The sequence below is a fragment of the Convolutriloba macropyga genome, chromosome 4 (genome assembly GCF_964194025.1).
Source record: "Convolutriloba macropyga chromosome 4, txConMacr16.3, whole genome shotgun sequence".
Lineage (NCBI taxonomy): Eukaryota > Metazoa > Xenacoelomorpha > Acoela > Convolutidae > Convolutriloba > Convolutriloba macropyga.
The window spans coordinates 73,833,658-73,852,203 of NC_134471.1; the positions used below are offsets into that span (position 1 = coordinate 73,833,658).

Here is an 18,546-nt window from a genome sequence, read left to right on the forward strand (position 1 = left end):
AGGTGTGTGACTGCTTGTGAATTAAACAATGGCAAAATTCTCGCAATTCTTTCCGCGCTAAAGATAAAAGGTAAACCTAAGCGGTCTTACTAGTTTGCAAGCTTTCACTGTGTTTGATAAAGTTGAAAATTTTGCTTGATTTTTATTAATTGGTTAAAGTTGATTTTTTTTAATTGAAAGTCTGAATGGAAATGGTCACAGGATGAGCTTTGTTTTGTGCGAACAAAGGTTTTTTTTAATTTTTTTGCCTTTGATTACTGTTTAATAGCCGCGAAGTGATAGCGGTTATTATTGAGAACATCGTGGTTTTATGGTTGTGATTGTTTAGGATTGTATTAGGATTATGATTGTATTGGTGTGTTATCTTCTTTTTTTAAGATCTGTTCACACTTTTTTTCGGCTTTTTCACGTCAATGAGAAGTCAATTAGAGTGGTGATTTTAGTCAGGCTGAAGTAACAAAGGGTGCGAAAATTAGAGTACGTTTACGGCGTGATTTATTTCAAACTACCTTAAAAGTTGAGTCAGAAATTGGTGTTTGAACAAATTCTTTTTTCAGAAAACAGAGTGGTGGCTTCTGTTTTCAGTTTCTTTCCCTTGAGTGCTTTTAGTATGCTACATGTGTGTTCTAATTGCGTCTAGTTGAAATCGCCAGAATTCATTAAGGGGCAGCTGAAACTTTTTATGAACTGAACACTTTTTGTCAAAAAACATTAAATAATATTTGATTTTGCTCACTTTCAGAAATTATTTCGGTTGTCTTATCACTTGGTATCATCTATGGCAGGTCGTATTGGCTGATAATGAAGCGGAAAAGAAACAATTTAATTGTCCGAGTTAATAGCTTATCAGTTTTCATGACTCTGAAACTACGTTTTCTCAAGAATTGTGAGCTAATTTTGAGTTTTTGTTGTACTTTTGTAATTTTTATTGTCTTATCGTTTTTTCTCATTTATAACAGTTCTAGCAGGTTGCTAATATGGATTATTTTAGTCGATTAAATCGTTTCTGCTCAAAGCTGACGCCTTATATGACTTTGACATCAATTTCTTTCAAGAAGTATTATAGATTTTTGAGTTTTGTGAGTTTTTGTTGTTAACTTTATTATCTTACATATTTGTCAAATTATTGACCGTTTTATTAATATTTAAAGAAATTTCTTTTTTAAAAAAATTTTTCTAATTCATAGCTTTTGCTTTCTTTCACTTTTGAGCTGCCCGTTTTTAAAAAAAAAACTATTTGTGGATTTTTGAGTTTTGCAAGTAATTATTGCACTTATTGCTGTCTTATCACTTTACCTCATTAATGACAGGTTTCATCAGTTGATAACTAGACGCACGGGAATTTATTTTTTGGCATGAGTTCTTATATGTTTTTTTTTGAATTTGACCGTGTCTTTAAAAACAGATCTGATTTTTTAGTCTTTCTTGTTTTTTGTTCTTGTCCTGAAATTGCTTGATCTCAGTGGTGTCAAACTAGTTGTTCTCTTTGGACATCTAACACGGCTTATTTTTTTGTCATTTCAAAGCTAATTCAATTCTTTGGATTGTAATTCATTTGAAGTTTGTGTGCGTGACTTCATTTGTTCTGCTTGCCTCACAAAAAATGAGTTCTGTACTCACTTAATGAACTTTAATATTAATGAACATTTACTAGTTAAAGATCATTAGTGTGCATCTACGTAGTGCCAAGCGTATAGGCCCTAATTCTTGAGTATTAGAGCCTTGAGTTTTTGATTTCGAATATTAATTTTGAAAAAGCTCTTAGGGTTTTTTCCTTATAGAGCGTATTTGTCTTGACCGTCCGAATCTAACCCAAAAATTTCAGTAGTCTATTAAAGGACTGGTGGTCAATATGTCTATCTTTTTTCTTTAGTTGTTTCAATTACATGAAAAGCCACAAGCGTCTATCGCGGCTATTTTCCGGCAATCTGCCGGCTATGTTTTGAATGTAGTTTTTGTTGTTTTGATCGCCCATAGTTAATCGCTTTTAAATGGTAACTTTAACAGCGAGTTTTTGATGGATATGAACTATGATTTGGTTGGTTCGGTGTTGTGGTTGGTTCGATGTTATCTATCAATAATAGATACTTAGTTACATTCGAACTGAACAAATAATTATCGCAAATATAACTCATTGAAAAGTATTGGAGAAGTAAATGTTTTTTTCATTAAAATTAGCACTTTAGGTATCAGTTAGCATATGATGAATGTATTCGTTTTGTGGTGGCTGATCTTTTCGAAAGTTGGGCAATAGCATTTAGAGTACCCAGTGTGTTTCTAATGTTCAGTAGCTAGTAAACTCTGGTAATGTTCAAGGTGAAAAGGTCTTTTTGGTAAATTTTGATCTCATAAAGTTCTCTCCGCTCTTGCAAACTACTGCTCCCTCCCACAAACCCACACATACCTACTTCACTCCACCTACACCTAACCCCCCACCCTACCTACCAATCCCCACAGACACTTATATCCCCTCTGCTTACCTACACCCCCGTACCTATGCTCAACTTTCTTTGAACTTTCTAATTTAGGTAAAGTCAGTTTAGGGTTGGTATTGTTCGATTTTTCGAGTTCTTTCCGTTGTTCAACCTGTTGTTTTTGTCTACACTCTTCTGGTCGCTGGATCGATTTATGCTGACTTTACCACTTCAAAAACGGCGTAAATTAGTTAGGCCGGAGGACCCCCCATTTGGCACGATTACGATAAATAACTATCAGCGTTCATTTTTAGCCGACAGAGGAAAAAACCATTCCTGTTACAACGAGAACCAAGCTCAAAATCCTCCCCGTCTTCCTAAAGTCCCGACTGGTTGCCAATCAGCCAATTGACGTCATATCGATTGTTTACGAGTCCTGCTTCGGAGCTGGCACCACTAACAAGTTGAGACATTCGGCTTTGTTGTTCGTTCACCACGTATCCACCTTTGCAAATGCTTCGACTATGAAGACAGTCGGACCATTGTTAAAGGTATGTTGGATCTTTTCCGTATGTGCCCCTCCCCCCACCCAGCTTAGTGGGCGCTTATTATATGCACCCCCCCCCCCCCCAAAACGCACGTATGTTTGTTCAATTGGCCAAAACATTGAAAGATGTGCTCGAAATTTACTTGAGAAGACTTTCTTTCGACAACGGTGACCCGATAAAGTTGCCCAAATACGAAAAATGCAATATAGAGGTTTATTTTTTGTAGAATTTTTAGAAAAACATTGTAGTGTAATAATAGTTGGGTTGGAATCAATTTTAAAATAATTATTATAAACTTTGCACATGATGAGCGCACTGTAGAGCACTGTCTTAACCAGGAACCTTTTAAATTTCTATGAGACTTCATAATTCATATAAAGTATCGTATATGGAACCGTACTAACAATTTCAAGAACAGGAATCATATGTTTCTAATTATGTTTGTGTTTTATACTTGACTGATTAGTTTGTTGAGTCCTAGTAGTCAATGGCTAATTGCTCTTAACCACAATTTGTAGCAGGTATTTTAGTACTGTAGGTTATCTTTTTATGCAATTTTTCGTTCGACTGATTTTTAGCCTGACGGTTTTTTCCCCGAAACACTGGATTTTTGTCAAAAAAACGTGATAAAGTGGCAAAGTCTGAAGGCAGTATTTATTATTTGTTGATTTAGAATGCTTGTGTAAAGCTAATGCGAGGGGACGAATCTGTGGCGCCCCCTGCAGACGAGAAAGTGATGAATTACGCTGCTATGGCAGTAGCCAAATTAGCATCCAAGAAGCCAGACCTGATGCGCAAAGATTTCACTCTTCTCAGCGCATTCTTCAAAAGGTAACTTTTACGCAAATATTGTCTGATTCGAGAATTGATCAGTGATTTCTGCAAATTTTGTCAATTCGTGGCCCAATTTTCTGTTAAATTGAACCGATGAGTTAACTGTTCGACTGAACGGTGAATTTAGAAAGAAACCACGAATTGACATCTTTTTAATTTATATTATCCAATGATATTTTCGAGTCCAACGAATTGTTAATCTCCAATGAGATGCTTAAATTTGAATCGCAGCCTTCCAAGTCTCTCGTTCATTTGGTTTATAAGAGTATTTGGTTCAAACTTAATTGAATTTCCCGTTTATTGAGTGCAACAAAGTTAAAGACTTAACACCCGGCGTTTTACGTTAGGAGTCTGAGGTCTGCCGTGAATTTTCATGTACGATTTTGCGCTGATTTTTGTAGAAATCTTCTGGTGAGGATATTATGTCTTTCTTGGGGAAAAAACTAGACGAGAAGGTTCGCTTGAGTCTCTCTGTACGGGGTACAGATTATTCATAACTATTTTCGACTTCATGAATTGCATCATTTTTGAGCCTATTGTAAAAACGCATCGATCTGCCATTGATCTCTTTGACTGCCAGAGGGATCAAAGCATAGAAAATTTGGGTGAGTGTTCAAAAGTCTCAATAGTGCGAAAACTTGTGCAATTTAAATTAATTTGAGGGCTAAGACTAAGTCTACTAATCTAAAACTACTGCAAAGATTGAAAAATTTGTGCTATTACAAGTTCTGAAAATCCCATTAAAAGTTTTCAAATAATGAGAGCTCTTTATCAGTTTATCTTGTTTTGGTTCTCTATGCATGCTCTTGTTTCTGATTCTCACTTTATTTCACGCTGACCAGTTGTTGGCAGATTGTTCCTGTTAATTGTTCCGACCCCACTTGTGGGAGGAAGGAACTATATGCTCAACTGGGTATTTTGTTTCGGTCAATTTTGGCCAATCAATATATTTATCGTAGAGAGTTGCGAATTGTATCAATAGAAAGCCTGTAAAGCGTAGAGTGTGAAATTAAAAAGTTTTTGAAGCTGCAAAGCTGTAAGCTGAGCGCAGCTATATTGCGGTGCTCTTGGTTTTTTTGTTTCGTCGTCTGACGCTCTTTTCCGTTTTACATTTGTTCACCCAGAAAAGCTGAAAAAGTCAAATTTTCTGAATGACTTCTTCCTGTCACTAACGGCTTTTGCTCGCGTAACGTCATTTCTCATTCTCTCTCTAGCAAAAGTTCTAAGATCATTTGCATGATTAGATTTTGATCATACGTGACTTACCCTACTGAATAGATTGCTTTTGCACTATAAAACTTAAGTTTAATTTGAATTAGTTTCAGCTCAAAGGAACTCATATGTGCAGCAAAGGTCCCTGATAAAAGGCTTCCGTGTAATGACTTTTGACAAGCTTTTTTAATTTATCGCTGAATGTTTTTACCTAGCTCTTTGAGAGGCGTCGATTTTTTTTCAATTTAGATCTGTATCTGTTTTTATCTCTATTATACGGCACGTCTATTTTTTCGCAGCTAACTTCAGAACTTCCGGCAATCTTTTCAGAACTTCGAGACTTTAACAAAGTTTTTGTGCAGATTTCACATTGATTTTGTTCAACTTTTTGAAAAAAAATCTGCTTAATTGCTCTCAAACGAAGTTTGTTGCAATTATATTAGTCCTGTCGGTCTTTTTTTAATGCGATTTTTTGCTTGATCGATGCTGTGCTCACCTTATGCCCCTTCAATTAATCTAAAGCTAGCCTCACTAAACCATGGCTAGCTACTGACGAAGCCCACCGCTAGCCGGTTGTTTCAAAGCAATTCGTCCGACGTTAACCGGTTCTGTTTTAAATTTTGCTCTAACATGTTATTGTTTTCAATATTTTTGGGTTTTTTTTTTACCCTGAAGCGATATTGGTAGTATTTTTTATCTCATGGTTTATTAGAATAGAACAAGCGGCGGTTTGACGTTTGTTTTTGTTTTTCTCGTGACTTTCTGGCAAATCTTGTTTTTTGCAAATAATTTGCGTTGAGTCTTTATGCTGTTTAATAGCCGCTCTCATCTCAGCCGGCTATTATTGCGCTCGTATTTTTTTTTTACTTCGTCAAACTACTTTTCGCTTTACCATTTTGCCGCTTTTTCGACATTTTGCGTGAAATCTTTTCGACTTCTCTTGGCTAGTTTCTCTCTTCTCTCATTCTGCTAAAAGTGAATTTGAACATCAGTTGCTAAGCAAAGCAATTCAAAATGAACAGAGTCGGTATAAAAAATTGAAGTCAGAAATAGAAACGGGATAAACCCATAAAGCCTAATTTTAGATGCCCGCTATTTGAACGTCGTTCCTATAAGTCTTAGTTACCACCTCTAATGCTTATTGGTGTTGATAGTAGCCCCTGTAGCTTCTCTCTAAGAAACAGAAGTATGTTCAACTACGAAATGCCATCAAAGTAAATCGGACTTAAAAAATATTTTTGTACAAAAATCTTTTTTCAATATATTCTATTCGTTCAATCCCAATCATGCTTATTGGAATCAACGGCGGCTATTTTCCGGCAATCTGCCGGGTGTGTTTGGTGTTCGGCAGCTAATAATTTTGTTGACTTTGACATTGCGTCTTTTCATTAAAATAATTGTTCATTATTTGTTCTTATTTTGCATTGTAACTAAGTGCAAATACTGAGAAGTTTCTTCGTCTAATACTGATGTCTGATAAGGCTACTTTATGTCTCAGTTCATTTTTAATGGCTTTTATTGCTTTAAAAAATTGCTTGTAAAATTATTGTAAATTTTCAGTTAATTTGTTGTAAATTTCTGTGAGTTTTGACTTTAGATGTTCTTTTCTGTATACGTGTTATAGTCTATGTAATGAAAGATCTCATTGAATGCTGTAGCGTGCTAGTAGAAGCTTCTGAATGGATGGATTTGACCTCTAATAGTTTTATGACGGACACTTTTTCAAAAACACAGGTTTTTTTTACTTCTGGGGGCTGTTTTTTTTTGTTTGTCTTGCCCACCAATCCCATAGAGTTTCATAAGTCTACTATTTTGGCCGATCAATATACTTAGCGTAGAGAGTTGCGGGTCGTATCACTAAAACGCCCGTCGAGCGTAGAGCGCAAAATTAATTTTTTTTCAGAATTTCGAGGCTTTGACGAAGTTTTTTGTGAAGATTTTATTTTTCACATTGATTTTGTTCAACTTTTTGGGAAAAAATGCGTTTAATTGGTCTCAAATGAAGTTTCTAGCAATTATATTAGTCCTGTTGGTCTTTTTTTAATGCGATTATTTGCATGGCCTATTTTTCTTCTGACCCATTTGACTTATCCTCAAATTATACTTTTGATGTGAAGGGTTGTTCTTAGAGGTTAACACTCCCCCCCCCCCCGCACGCACACATCAGTCCCCTCTAATTCACCCCCAATCCCCACCCCTGCACATCGTTCAGGCCGTAAGGACCCAGTGCATCCAAAACGCTCCTCCCACCGTTGCCCCAACCCCCCCCCCCCATCAGCCCCAACCCCCCCCCCCCCCCCCCCATCAGCCCCCGGTGCAACCCCTCCTCCCCTGCGCTCCTTATGCCCCCTAGATTAATCTAAAGCTAGCCTCACTAAACCGTGGCTAGCTAATGACGAAGCCCACCGCTCCTCGGTTGTTTGAAAGCAATTCGCCCGACGTTAGTCGGTTCTGTTTTAAATTTTTCTCAATTATGTTATTGTTTTCAATAATTTTGGGTTTTAGTGACCCTCTAGTTTTAGTGGCCCTCTAGCGATATTGGTAATATTTTATATCTCATGGTTTTTTAGAACAGAACAAGCGGCTGTTTGACGTTTGTTTTTGTTCTCTCATGACTCTCTGGCAAAGTCAGTTTTTTGCAATGGATTTGCGTTAAGTCTGAATACATGCAGTTTGGTGTTCGGCAGCTAGTGATTTTGTTGACTTTGACATTACGCTATTTTATTAAAATTATTGTTCATTATTTGTTCTTATTTTGCATTGTTACTCAGTACAAATACGGTAAAATGTCTTTGATGTGGTAATGATGTCTAATAAGTCTACATTATGTCTCTTTTTATATTTAATGGCTTTTTTGTTGTAAAAATTGTTTGTAAAATTGTTGTAAATTTGTAGTAAAATTGTTGTAAATTTTTGTGAGTTTTGACTTTGGATGTTCCTCTCTTTGTTTGTCATAGTCTACGTAATGAAAGATCTCAATGTCTGTTGTAGCGTCATAGGAGAAGCCCATGAATGGAGGGATTTGACGTCTAATAGTTTTATGACTGACGCTTTTTCAAAACATGTGAATTTTGATTTCTGAGGGCTCTGTTGTTATTTTGTTGTCTTGCCCACCAATCCCGTTTATTAGAGTTTCATAAGTTAAAAATGAGCGTAACTGAATCTAGACTTCTCTTTCAAATGTTGGCTAATTGTCGATTTTAAAGTTACGCCGTTTCGTTTCGAATTTTTGAGTGTTGTCTATTTTTGTTTTCATTTTTTGTTAAACTGTTGGTTGTTTCCAATTGTACTTATCAATTATTTTGATTGCTGACAATTTCAATTGGTTTTCGCAAGAGCCATAGTTGAGATTTCAGAATGTGTTCATTTGACAGCGAATGGTTTTTAATTATTGTTTCAAAAATTATAACAGATTTCGAGAAAAGTTGTGCCCTTCAATAATGTATTGTCGACTGATCATCTAAATAACAAGATGTTCTGGTTGCCTCATGCTCAAACCTATGCGCCTGTGCTCCATGGTTTTAATTTTTTTTTAATTTTTGGAATTCAATTTGAGTTTGTAGTTGGTTGGCACCAAAAATTTTCAAAAATTGTTTTTTTGTTGGTTCTCCTCTTTTTTTTTATTTCTGCATATGTTTGTTTATATGTATTGGTAATCAACTTGCTAGAGCACATATTTCAAGAGCAAACTTACTGCAACTGTGAAATACCTACTGATTATATGCAGTTCGTAACCTCTCTTTGAATTTGATATGATTTTGCATTCTCAATTTAGATTTCTGAGAGAGTGCAGGGATCGTTTTTTTTACTTAGGTGCTCACTTTTGGACTCATTTTTTTGTTTGGTAAATTTAGTTGTTCGCTTGATAAATGCATTTCTTTTTACTGAGAAATTGCACTAGAGTTGGTTTCATGTCTGTTGTTCCATTTGTTCTAGTGCTCATTTTAGTGAAAACAAGTTTTATCTCACTGGTATGAACCCTTTTTTATGGAAGTCTCCTTTTTTTAAGAATCTATTAAAATTTTAGTAACAAAAATATGAACTAATTTTTTAGAGGCAGTCTTTGGTAGACAATTGAGACAATATTGTGGGTGGAGCGGGGTCTGTACATTGTGCCCTAGCACATAAGCGAGCCTCCTTGTTTTATCGAAGATAATTTTGTCGACCAATCTGAAAAGAAAAGTTGCGATAAGAATTATTATAACTCTTTAACTATTATTAGACTATCGGTTGTTTTTTCTTGAGAAAAAACTAGACAGGTTTTCATTCCGATTCATTGTTCTTTGACCATGTATACTTAACGAAATATCTTTTCACCCCTATATGTGTTAAGCACGCAACCTTTTCAACGCATGACTTCATCCAATTCCTTATTTCACGTGCGGCAAAAATCTCAACCCAAAAACATATTCCTGATTTTCCTTAATAATTATACTTAGGTGACCTCAGAGATCACTTGTGTAGGAAACGGTATTAGATTTATTGTTCTGCTGACATTGTCCTCTATCGGGCAGAGGACAAAAATGCGAAAACACGAAAAATCAGAATTCGTAAAAACCATAAATAAATCAATTGTGAAGAAAAATATTACGCTGAAAATATCCGATGAATTTTAAAAATTGTCAGAGAGGATTTGAAAAAATGACAATTTGGACCAAAGTTGATACAAATGAACTGACGCGGGTAGTTTAAACATTAGATTGAATTTCCGCAGTAATACAGCTCCCGCGAACGCAAACGAGTTGGAAAAAAATTAAAAAGCTTGGAGAACTGCAAAAAGAGACGATAAGCAACGTTTCAAACACTTAAAATCAAAATAAAACGCCACGGAGAAAAACTTTTACAAATTTTGACAAAAATTAATTTAAGACTGTACATATTTAATGAACTTTCTTAAAAGTTGCTTAAGAAATGTCTTCAAAAGCATTCATTACATTCTTCAGTCATTCGTTTGACAATACCGATGATTTGCTAAACATTCGAGCATTTGTAGACGTTTCTGGCACATTAAATTTATAGGCAAAACATATTCATGCATATTACTTAAAAAAATTGATGCAAAAGCGAGAACTTTTCTTGAAAGCGGGTGTTGTAACAGTTGTTAGAAGCAATAACTCTACTTTTACTTAATGTGTAATCTAAAAGCATTCTAAGTAGATTTAAATTTTAATACCCACTAGAATTGCTGAAAGGTAACTGAGACCGAAAGGATCTCGAGCGGTCTAAAACGTCTTTCAATATTAGCTGGGATTTTTAAAAGAACAAAACTACAAAAATACAGGTAAAATTCAAGAATTATATAATACTGTTGTGTACCGAAAATTGCGAAGATATCACTAGCTGACCCGAATAATTGATGTGATAATGTTTTCAAATGTCAAATTGACAGAAATTGTTCTCAATGCCTGTGTTCAGTCTGAATCGCTCTCTCGCATGACAAGTTGATGGCAAAAGTTGTCAAAAAGGTTGTGTCGAAATTGTTAATGGATAAGAAATTAAATTACGGTTATATAAGTTCCATCCACATTTTTGTAACCTTTTTAGTTATGTTACTAACAACTCTCTTTCTTATCGTGTGTACTTAACAATGGACGCTATTATGTTTACTAGTTTTAATGGCCGCCTACTAGTCGGCCTATCAAAGGCTATCAATTAAGAGCTCTCCTTTTTACAATCCAAGAATTGGATTGTATTGGTGCTGTCTTTTTTACGACTTGAATACGAGTATTGTTATTGTCATGGTGTTTTAGCTGAAGCAACATGGCTTGAAATTTGACTTTCTTTCTTTTCGGATATTGACTTCAGTTCTAGAACGTTGACTTGTTTTGGAACATTAGACTTTAAGAGTAGCTGATTTTCTAATATTTAGTAATTAGGAACGCTGATAATATTTAAGGCTGAAGGGTTATTTTGCAAAGTTTTCTTCCCATAGCAGTCCCTCCTCCCTATACAAACTACAGACACCCCTACCTAGCTACAACCCCCACCCTCCAGTCTACCCACTCCAGCCTACCAACACCCAACGCCCTAACTACCCACCCCCTCAACTAACTAACCCCCCCCCCCCCATACAACCCCGCCCACCCACCCCATCGCCACATCAACCACCTCCTCTCCTACAATTCCGTCTGTATCTTCAATATACTTTCCATAGTTTTACTGGGCAATCAATTTTTTGTCATTTCTCCTTTTTCTCTGATATTTCTTAGTTACTTTAGAAATTATTTTGCACTATTCTACTGGCTATTTTTCAAAAATTTTCTTTCACCTTTCGAACACGTTTTTCGTTTTACACAAGTCACGACTGTCACGTTTGACTCCTGACTTACATGTTTCACAGTTTAAACTGAAAACATTTCAAATTCCTTCACGCATTGATTTACTAAATCCAGTGAATATGATCAAGGTCTAACGAGCGAAAATCAAAAACAGGATTGATCGATAAAGCTCGTTCACTAAGTCATTGTGCATTGGCTCATCAAAATTCATTAGTGCTTAGAAACAATTGACACTCCGTCAATTTCTATGTCTTCTTTTTTCTTTTTCTGTTCCAATCCAAATCTGCGTCAACCGCGGCTAATTTCCGACAATTTGTCGCCTGTGTTCAATAGCGGAACTCATCTTTTCGGCCAGCCGTTATAGATGATATCCTAAATAGCCGCCATCGGTATCTCAGCAACTATTATTAAGGTGCTCTACTTTTTTTTACAATCCAAAGGATTTTGATTCTATTGGTGCTCTGTACTTTTGTAAGATCTTATCACACATTATTTTAGAGCTTTCAGAATGTGAGAACAAGTAACGCCCAGTCTCTCCATAATTCCAACGTTTTTTTAGGTCTATCGAATGTTGAGGCAGTGATTCATGAATGGCTTCTAATGGAATTGGTTGATTGAATTATTCCCATAGTCAAAATTCAAAGATTGGTCTGTTTTGAAGATATGGGGTTTCGAACCCGGGTCCTTCCTCATGCAAAACTGACGCTCTACCACTGAACAATTTCCCCTGTTAAAATTAACTTGCTGACAACGAGAAACGAGAGCTCACCGAGTTAATGTTTTAAATATTTTGTGACTTCAAAATTGCCTACAGCTAGAAAGTGCAAAGATGTCAAGTTTGAGATCGCTGCGACCGAAGCTGTTTTTTCCATGTATCTGGTTGAGTATATTTTAGTGTTTGAGCAGATTCACATGTGTTGTGATGTTCTATTACAGTAAGACTGTATTTGGTCTCTTCATATGTCGAAAATTTTTCAGTTCCACTGAATGTTGAAGCAGTGTTGTGTTTAATGGTTTCTAATAGAGTTCGTTTATTTAATTATTCCCATAGATAAATGAAACTCCAGTCACAAATAAACGATGGGTTTGTTTTTTGAGTTAGGGGGGTTCGAACCCCAGGCCTTCCGCATGCAACCACTGAGCGATATTCCTTGTGAGCATTAACTTACGGACAACCAGAGATCAGCGAGTTATACATTTACATATTATGTTACTTTAAAATTGCATATGGCTAGAAAGTGCAAAGATGTCAAGTTTGATAACGCTGCAGCCAAAGCTGTTGTTTTCATGCATTTCACTGAGTACAATATGGTGCCTGAGCTAATTCAAATGTGTTGTGATGCTCTACTACAATTAGACTGTATTTGGTCTGTTAATAATTCGAAAATTTTTTTAGCTCCACCGAATGTTGAAGCAGTGTTGTGTTTAATGGTTTCTAGTAGAGTTCGTTTATTTAATTATATCCATAGATAAATGAAACTCCAGTCAAAACTAAATGATGGGTTTGTTTTTGAAGATATGGGTGCTCGAACCCAGGCCTTCCGCATGCATAGCGGACAAGCTACCACTGAGCGATATTCCTTGTGGGCCGTAGCTTGCTGTCAACCAGAGCTCAGCGAGCTCTATTTTTACATGTTATGTATCTTTAAAATTGCATGTGCCTAGAAAGTGTAAAAATGTCAAGTTTGCAGCCAAAGCTGTTGTTTGCAGCCTAAAATAACGCTGCAGCCAAAGCTGTTGTTTCGATACATTTCATTGAGTATAGTATAGAGCCTGAGCTAATTCAATTTTGTTGTGATGTTCTATTACAATTAGACTGTATTTGGTCTCTTCATCGTTCAAAAATTTTTGTGTTCCACAGGATGTTGAAGCAGTGTTCTTTTTAATGGCTTCTTATAGAGTTCGTTAATTTAATTATTCCCATAGATAAATGAAACTGAAGTCAAAACTAAAAGATCGATTTGTTTTTGGAGACATTGGGTTTCGAAACCCTGGCCCCGCGAAAGCAAAGCGGACGTTTTAACACTGAGCTATATCCCCTGTCAACAGTAACTTGCTGGAAACGAGAGCTCAACGAGTTAAATCTTTACATATTATGTAACGAGTTATACTTTTACATATTGTGTTACTTTAAAATTGCATATAGCTAGAAAGTGCAAAGATGTCAAGTTTGATAACGCTGCAGCCAAAGCTGTTGTTTCCATACATTTCATTGAGTACATATAACTTTAAAATTGCCTCTATCTAGAAGGTGCAAAGATGTCAAGTTTGATAGCGCTGCAACTAAAGCTGTTTTTTCCATGTCTCTTGTTGCGTATAATCTGGTGCCCGAGCTGTTTCACATGTATTGTGATGTCCTTTTACTATTAGACTGTTTTTGGTCTCTCCGTAATTTGAACATTTTTCAGGTGCACAGAATGTTGAGGCAATGATGCATGAGTGGCTTCTCATAGATTTGGTCGATTTATTTATTGCGTATAATCTGGTGACCAAATACAGTCTGGTGACCAAATATAATCTGGTGACCAAATACAGTCTATTTGTAATAGAACATTCCCATAGATAAATGAAACTTCAGTCAAAATTTAATTCTGGGTATGTTTTTGGAGATATGAGGTTCCGAAACCCAGGCCTTCTGTATGCAAAGCGGACGCTCTGCCATTGAGCTATGTTCCCTGTTAACAGTTACTTGCGGACAACCAGCTATCAACGAGTTATTTTTTTACATATTACGTTACTTTAAAATTGCATATAGCTAGAAAGTGCAAAGATGCCAAGTTTGATAACGCTGCAGCCAAAGCTGTTGTTTCTATACATTTCATTGAGTATAGTATAGAGCCTGAGCTAATTCAATTTTGTTGTTATGTTCTATTACAATTAGACTGTATTTGGTCTCTTCATCGTTCAAACATTTTTGTGTTCCACTGGATGTTGAAGCAGTGTTCTTTTTAATGGCTTCTTATAGAGTTCGTTAATTTAATTATTCCCATAGATAAATGAAACTGAAGTCAAAACTAACAGATCAGTTTGTTTTTGGAGACATGGTTTTTCGAAAACCTGGCCTCGCGAAAGCAAAGCGGACGTTCTACCACTGAGCTATATCCACTGTGAACAGTAACTTCCTGAAAAAGAGAACTCAACGAGTTAAATTTTTACATATTATGTAACTTTGAAATTGCCTGTAGCTGGAAGAAGCAAAGATGTCAAGTTTGATAAAGCTGCAACCAAAGCTGTTTTTTCCATGCATCTTGTTGCGTATAATCTAGTGCCCGAGCTGTTTCACATGTACTGTGATATCCTATTACTATTAGACTGTATTTGGTCTCTCCGTAATTTGATCATTTTTTTAGGTCCACTGAATGTTGAGGCAGTGATGCATGAGTGGCTTCTCGTAGATTTGGTTGATTCATTTATTCCCATAGATAGATGAAACTTCAGTCAAAATTAAAATCTGGGTTTGTTTTTGAAGATATGGGGGTTTGAAACCCAGGCCTTCCGCATGCAAAGTAGACACTCTACCACTGGGCTATACCCCCTGTGAACAATAACCTGCTGACAACCAGAGCTCAACGAGCTCTATTTTTTCATGTTATATAACTTTAAATTTGCATATGGCGTGAAAGTGCAAAGATGACAAGTTTGATAACGCTGCAGCCAAAGCTGTTGTTTCCATACATTTTGAGTATAATATGGTGCCTGAGCTAATTGAAATGTTGTGATGTTCTACTACGATTAGACTGTATTTGGTCTCTTCATAATTCTAACAATTTTGAGTTCCAACGAATGTTGAAGCAGTGTTGTTTTTAATGGCTTCTAATAGAGTTCGTTTATTTGATTATTCCCATAGATAAATGAAATTCCAGTCAAAACTAAATGGTGGGTTTGTTTTTGGAGATATGGGGCTCCGAAACCAGGCCTTCCGCATGCATAGCGGACAAGCTACCACTGAGCGATATTCCCTGTGAGCAGTTACTTGCTGACAACCAGAGCTCAACGAGCTATATTTTTAAATGTTTTGTAACTTTAAAATTGCATATGGCTAGAAACTGCGGAAATGTCAAGTTTGATAACGCTACAGCCAAAGCTGTTGTTTCTGTACATTTCATTGAGTATAATATAGTGCCTGAGCTAATTCAAATGTGGCGTGATGTTCTGCTTCATTTAGACTGTATTTGGTCTCCTCATAATTCGCATGTTGAAGCTCTTCATTACCGAATGTTGAAGCAGTGTTGTTTTTAATGGCTTCTAATATAGTTCGTTAATATAATTATTCCCATAGATAAGTGGAACTCAAGTCAAAACTAAAAGAAGGATTTTTTTGGAGACATGGGGGTTCGAAACCCTGGCCTCGTGAAAGCGAAGCCGACCCTGAGCTTTATCCCTTGTTCTACCACTGAGCTTTATCCCCTGTCAACAGTAACTTGCTGAAAACGAGAGCTCAACGACTTAAATTTTTACATTTTATGTAACTTTAAAATTGCCTATAACTAGAAGGTGCAAAGATATCAAGTTTGATAATGCTGCAACCAAAGCTGTTTTTTTCATGCATGTTGTTGCGTATAATCTCGTGCCCGAGCTGTTTCACATGTATTGTGATGTTCTGTTACTATTAGACTGTATTTTTGTCTCCGTATTTTGAACATTTTTTAGGTCCACCGAATGTTGAGGCAGTGATGCATGAGTGGCTTCTCATGGATTTGGTTGATTTATTTATTAATAGCCGCGTCCTCAATTTCAGGCGGCTATTATAGCGCTCCTAATTTTTTTTTACTTCGTTTAACAGATTTTTTTTGTCTTACCCCGACTTCTTGAAAGTGACTTTTTCAATGACTTACCTCACTAAAAATAAGACTTCTGAACTCACTTATCGAACTTTGATTTTTATGAACATTTACTTGTTAAAGGTGAATAGTGTGCTTCTAAGTAGTGCCAAACATATTTGCCATAATTCTTGATCATTAGAGTCCTGAGTTTTTGATTTCGAATATTAATTTTGGGATCTTCTCCGTTTTTGTCCCCAGTACGTTATGCGCCCCCCGGTTACGTGCCATTACATAATAAGTCATGATGTAAAAAACCTTGCACGTGCATCTGAGGGGTGCAAATAATTTGCGCCCACTAAGCTGAGGGGGCACAAGCGGACAAGATCTTATTTTTGAATAGCCTTATTAGGTTTTTCTTCTTTATAGAGCTTATGTGTCTCATAAAAATGACAGTCCAAAGATAACCCAAAAACTCTTGTGGTCTATAAGAGTACTGGTGGTCTATCTAATCTCTTAGTTTGTTTCAATGGAAGGCCCCAAGCGTCTATCGCTGCTTTTTCCCGACAATCTGCCGGCTATGTTTCTCATAGATAAATGAAACTTCAGTCAAAATTTAAATCTGGGTATGTTTTTGGAGATATGGGGGTTCGAACCCCAGGCCTTCCGCATGCAAAGAGGACGCTATACCACTGAGCTATATCCCCTGTAAAAAGTAACTTGGGGACAACCAGAGCTCAACGAGTTATTTTTTTACATATTATGTTACTTTAAAATTACATATAGCTAGAAAGTGCAAAGATGTCAAGTTCGATAACGCTGCAGCCACAGCTGTTGTTTCCTTACATTTTGAGTACAATATGGTGACTCAGCTAGTTCAAATGTGTTATGATGTTCTACGATTAGAATATATTTAGTCTCTTCATAATTTGAACTTTTTTGAGTTCCACCGAATGTTGAAGCAGTGTTGTTTTCAATGGCTTCTAATAGAGTTCGTTTATTTAATTATACCCAGGGATTAATGAGACTCCAGTCAAAACTAAATGGTGGTTTTGTTTTTGGAGATATGGGGATTCGAATCCATGCCTTCCGCATGCATAGCGGACACGCTACCACTGAGCGATGTTCCCTGTGAGCAGTTACTTGCTGACAACCAGAGCTCAACGAGCTATATTTTTACATGTTTTGTAACTTTAAAATTGCATATGGCTAGAAAGTGCAAAAATGTCAAGTTTGATCTCACTGCAGCCAAAACTGTTGTTTCCATACATTTCATTGAGTATAATATAGTGCCTGAGCTAATTCAATTGTGTTGTGATGTTCTGTTACAATTAGACTGTATTTGGTTCCATCATAATTTTTGACATTTTTGTTATCCAACGAATGTTGAAGAAGCAGTGTTATTTTTAATGGCATCTAATAGAGTTCGTTTAATTATTCCCATAGATAAATGAAACTCAACTCAAAACTAAGAGATGGATTTAATATCGGAGAAATGGGTCCAAAAGCCTGGCCTTGAGATTGCAAAGCGGACGCTCTGCCACTAAGCTACAATACCTGTCAACAGTTTCTTGCTCAAAACGAGAACTCAACGAGTAATTTTTTAACATATCCTATAACTTTAAAATTGCCTTTTGCTAGATATCGCAAAGATGTCAAGTTTGATTACGCTGCAAACAGAGCTGTTTTTTTCATGCTTCTGGTTGATTATAATCTAGTGCCCGAGCTGTTTCACGTGTATTGTGATGTCCTCCTATTACAATTAGACTGTAGTTGGTCTCTCCGTAATTTGAACACTTTTTAGGTCCCCCGAATGTTGAGGCAGTGATGCATGAGTGGCTTCTTATAGATTTGGTTGATTTAATTATTCCCATAGATAAATGAAACTTCAGTTAAATTTAAAATCTGGGTTTGTTTTTGGAGAAATGGGGGTTCGAACCCCAGGCCTTCAGCATTCAAAGCGGACGCTCTACCACTGAGCTTTATCCCCTGTCAACAGTAACTTGCTGAAAACGAGAGCTCAACGACTTAAATTTTTACATTTTATGTAACTTTAAAATTGCCTATAACTAGAAGGTGCAAAGATATCAAGTTTGATAATGCTGCAACCAAAGCTGTTTTTTTCATGCATGTTGTTGCGTATAATCTCGTGCCCGAGCTGTTTCACATGTATTGTGATGTTCTGTTACTATTAGACTGTATTTTTGTCTCCGTATTTTGAACATTTTTTAGGTCCACCGAATGTTGAGGCAGTGATGCATGAGTGGCTTCTCATGGATTTGGTTGATTTATTTATTAATAGCCGCGTCCTCAATTTCAGGCGGCTATTATAGCGCTCCTAATTTTTTTTTACTTCGTTTAACAGATTTTTTTTGTCTTACCCCGACTTCTTGAAAGTGACTTTTTCAATGACTTACCTCACTAAAAATAAGACTTCTGAACTCACTTATCGAACTTTGATTTTTATGAACATTTACTTGTTAAAGGTGAATAGTGTGCT

At 36.3% G+C, this 18,546-nt stretch overlaps 1 protein-coding gene and 2 non-coding genes across 3 annotated transcripts in view; 1 reads left to right on the forward strand and 2 right to left on the reverse strand.

Annotated features, from left to right (window-relative positions):
• Window positions 1–18,546, forward strand: part of LOC142338166 (proteasome adapter and scaffold protein ECM29-like) — a 212,565-nt gene that overhangs the window by 15,950 nt on the left and 178,069 nt on the right. The window contains exons 8-9 of the mRNA XM_075387803.1: window positions 2,729–2,965; window positions 3,636–3,793. Coding sequence (XP_075243918.1) covers window positions 2,729–2,965; window positions 3,636–3,793 — 395 coding nt within the window. The remainder of the gene's footprint in view (window positions 1–2,728; window positions 2,966–3,635; window positions 3,794–18,546) is intronic.
• Trnaa-ugc (transfer RNA alanine (anticodon UGC)) lies at window positions 16,682–16,753 on the reverse strand. The gene has a single exon. It is a non-coding gene; the product is annotated as a tRNA-Ala (tRNA).
• Trnas-uga (transfer RNA serine (anticodon UGA)) lies at window positions 17,965–18,036 on the reverse strand. Its single transcript has one exon. It is a non-coding gene; the product is annotated as a tRNA-Ser (tRNA).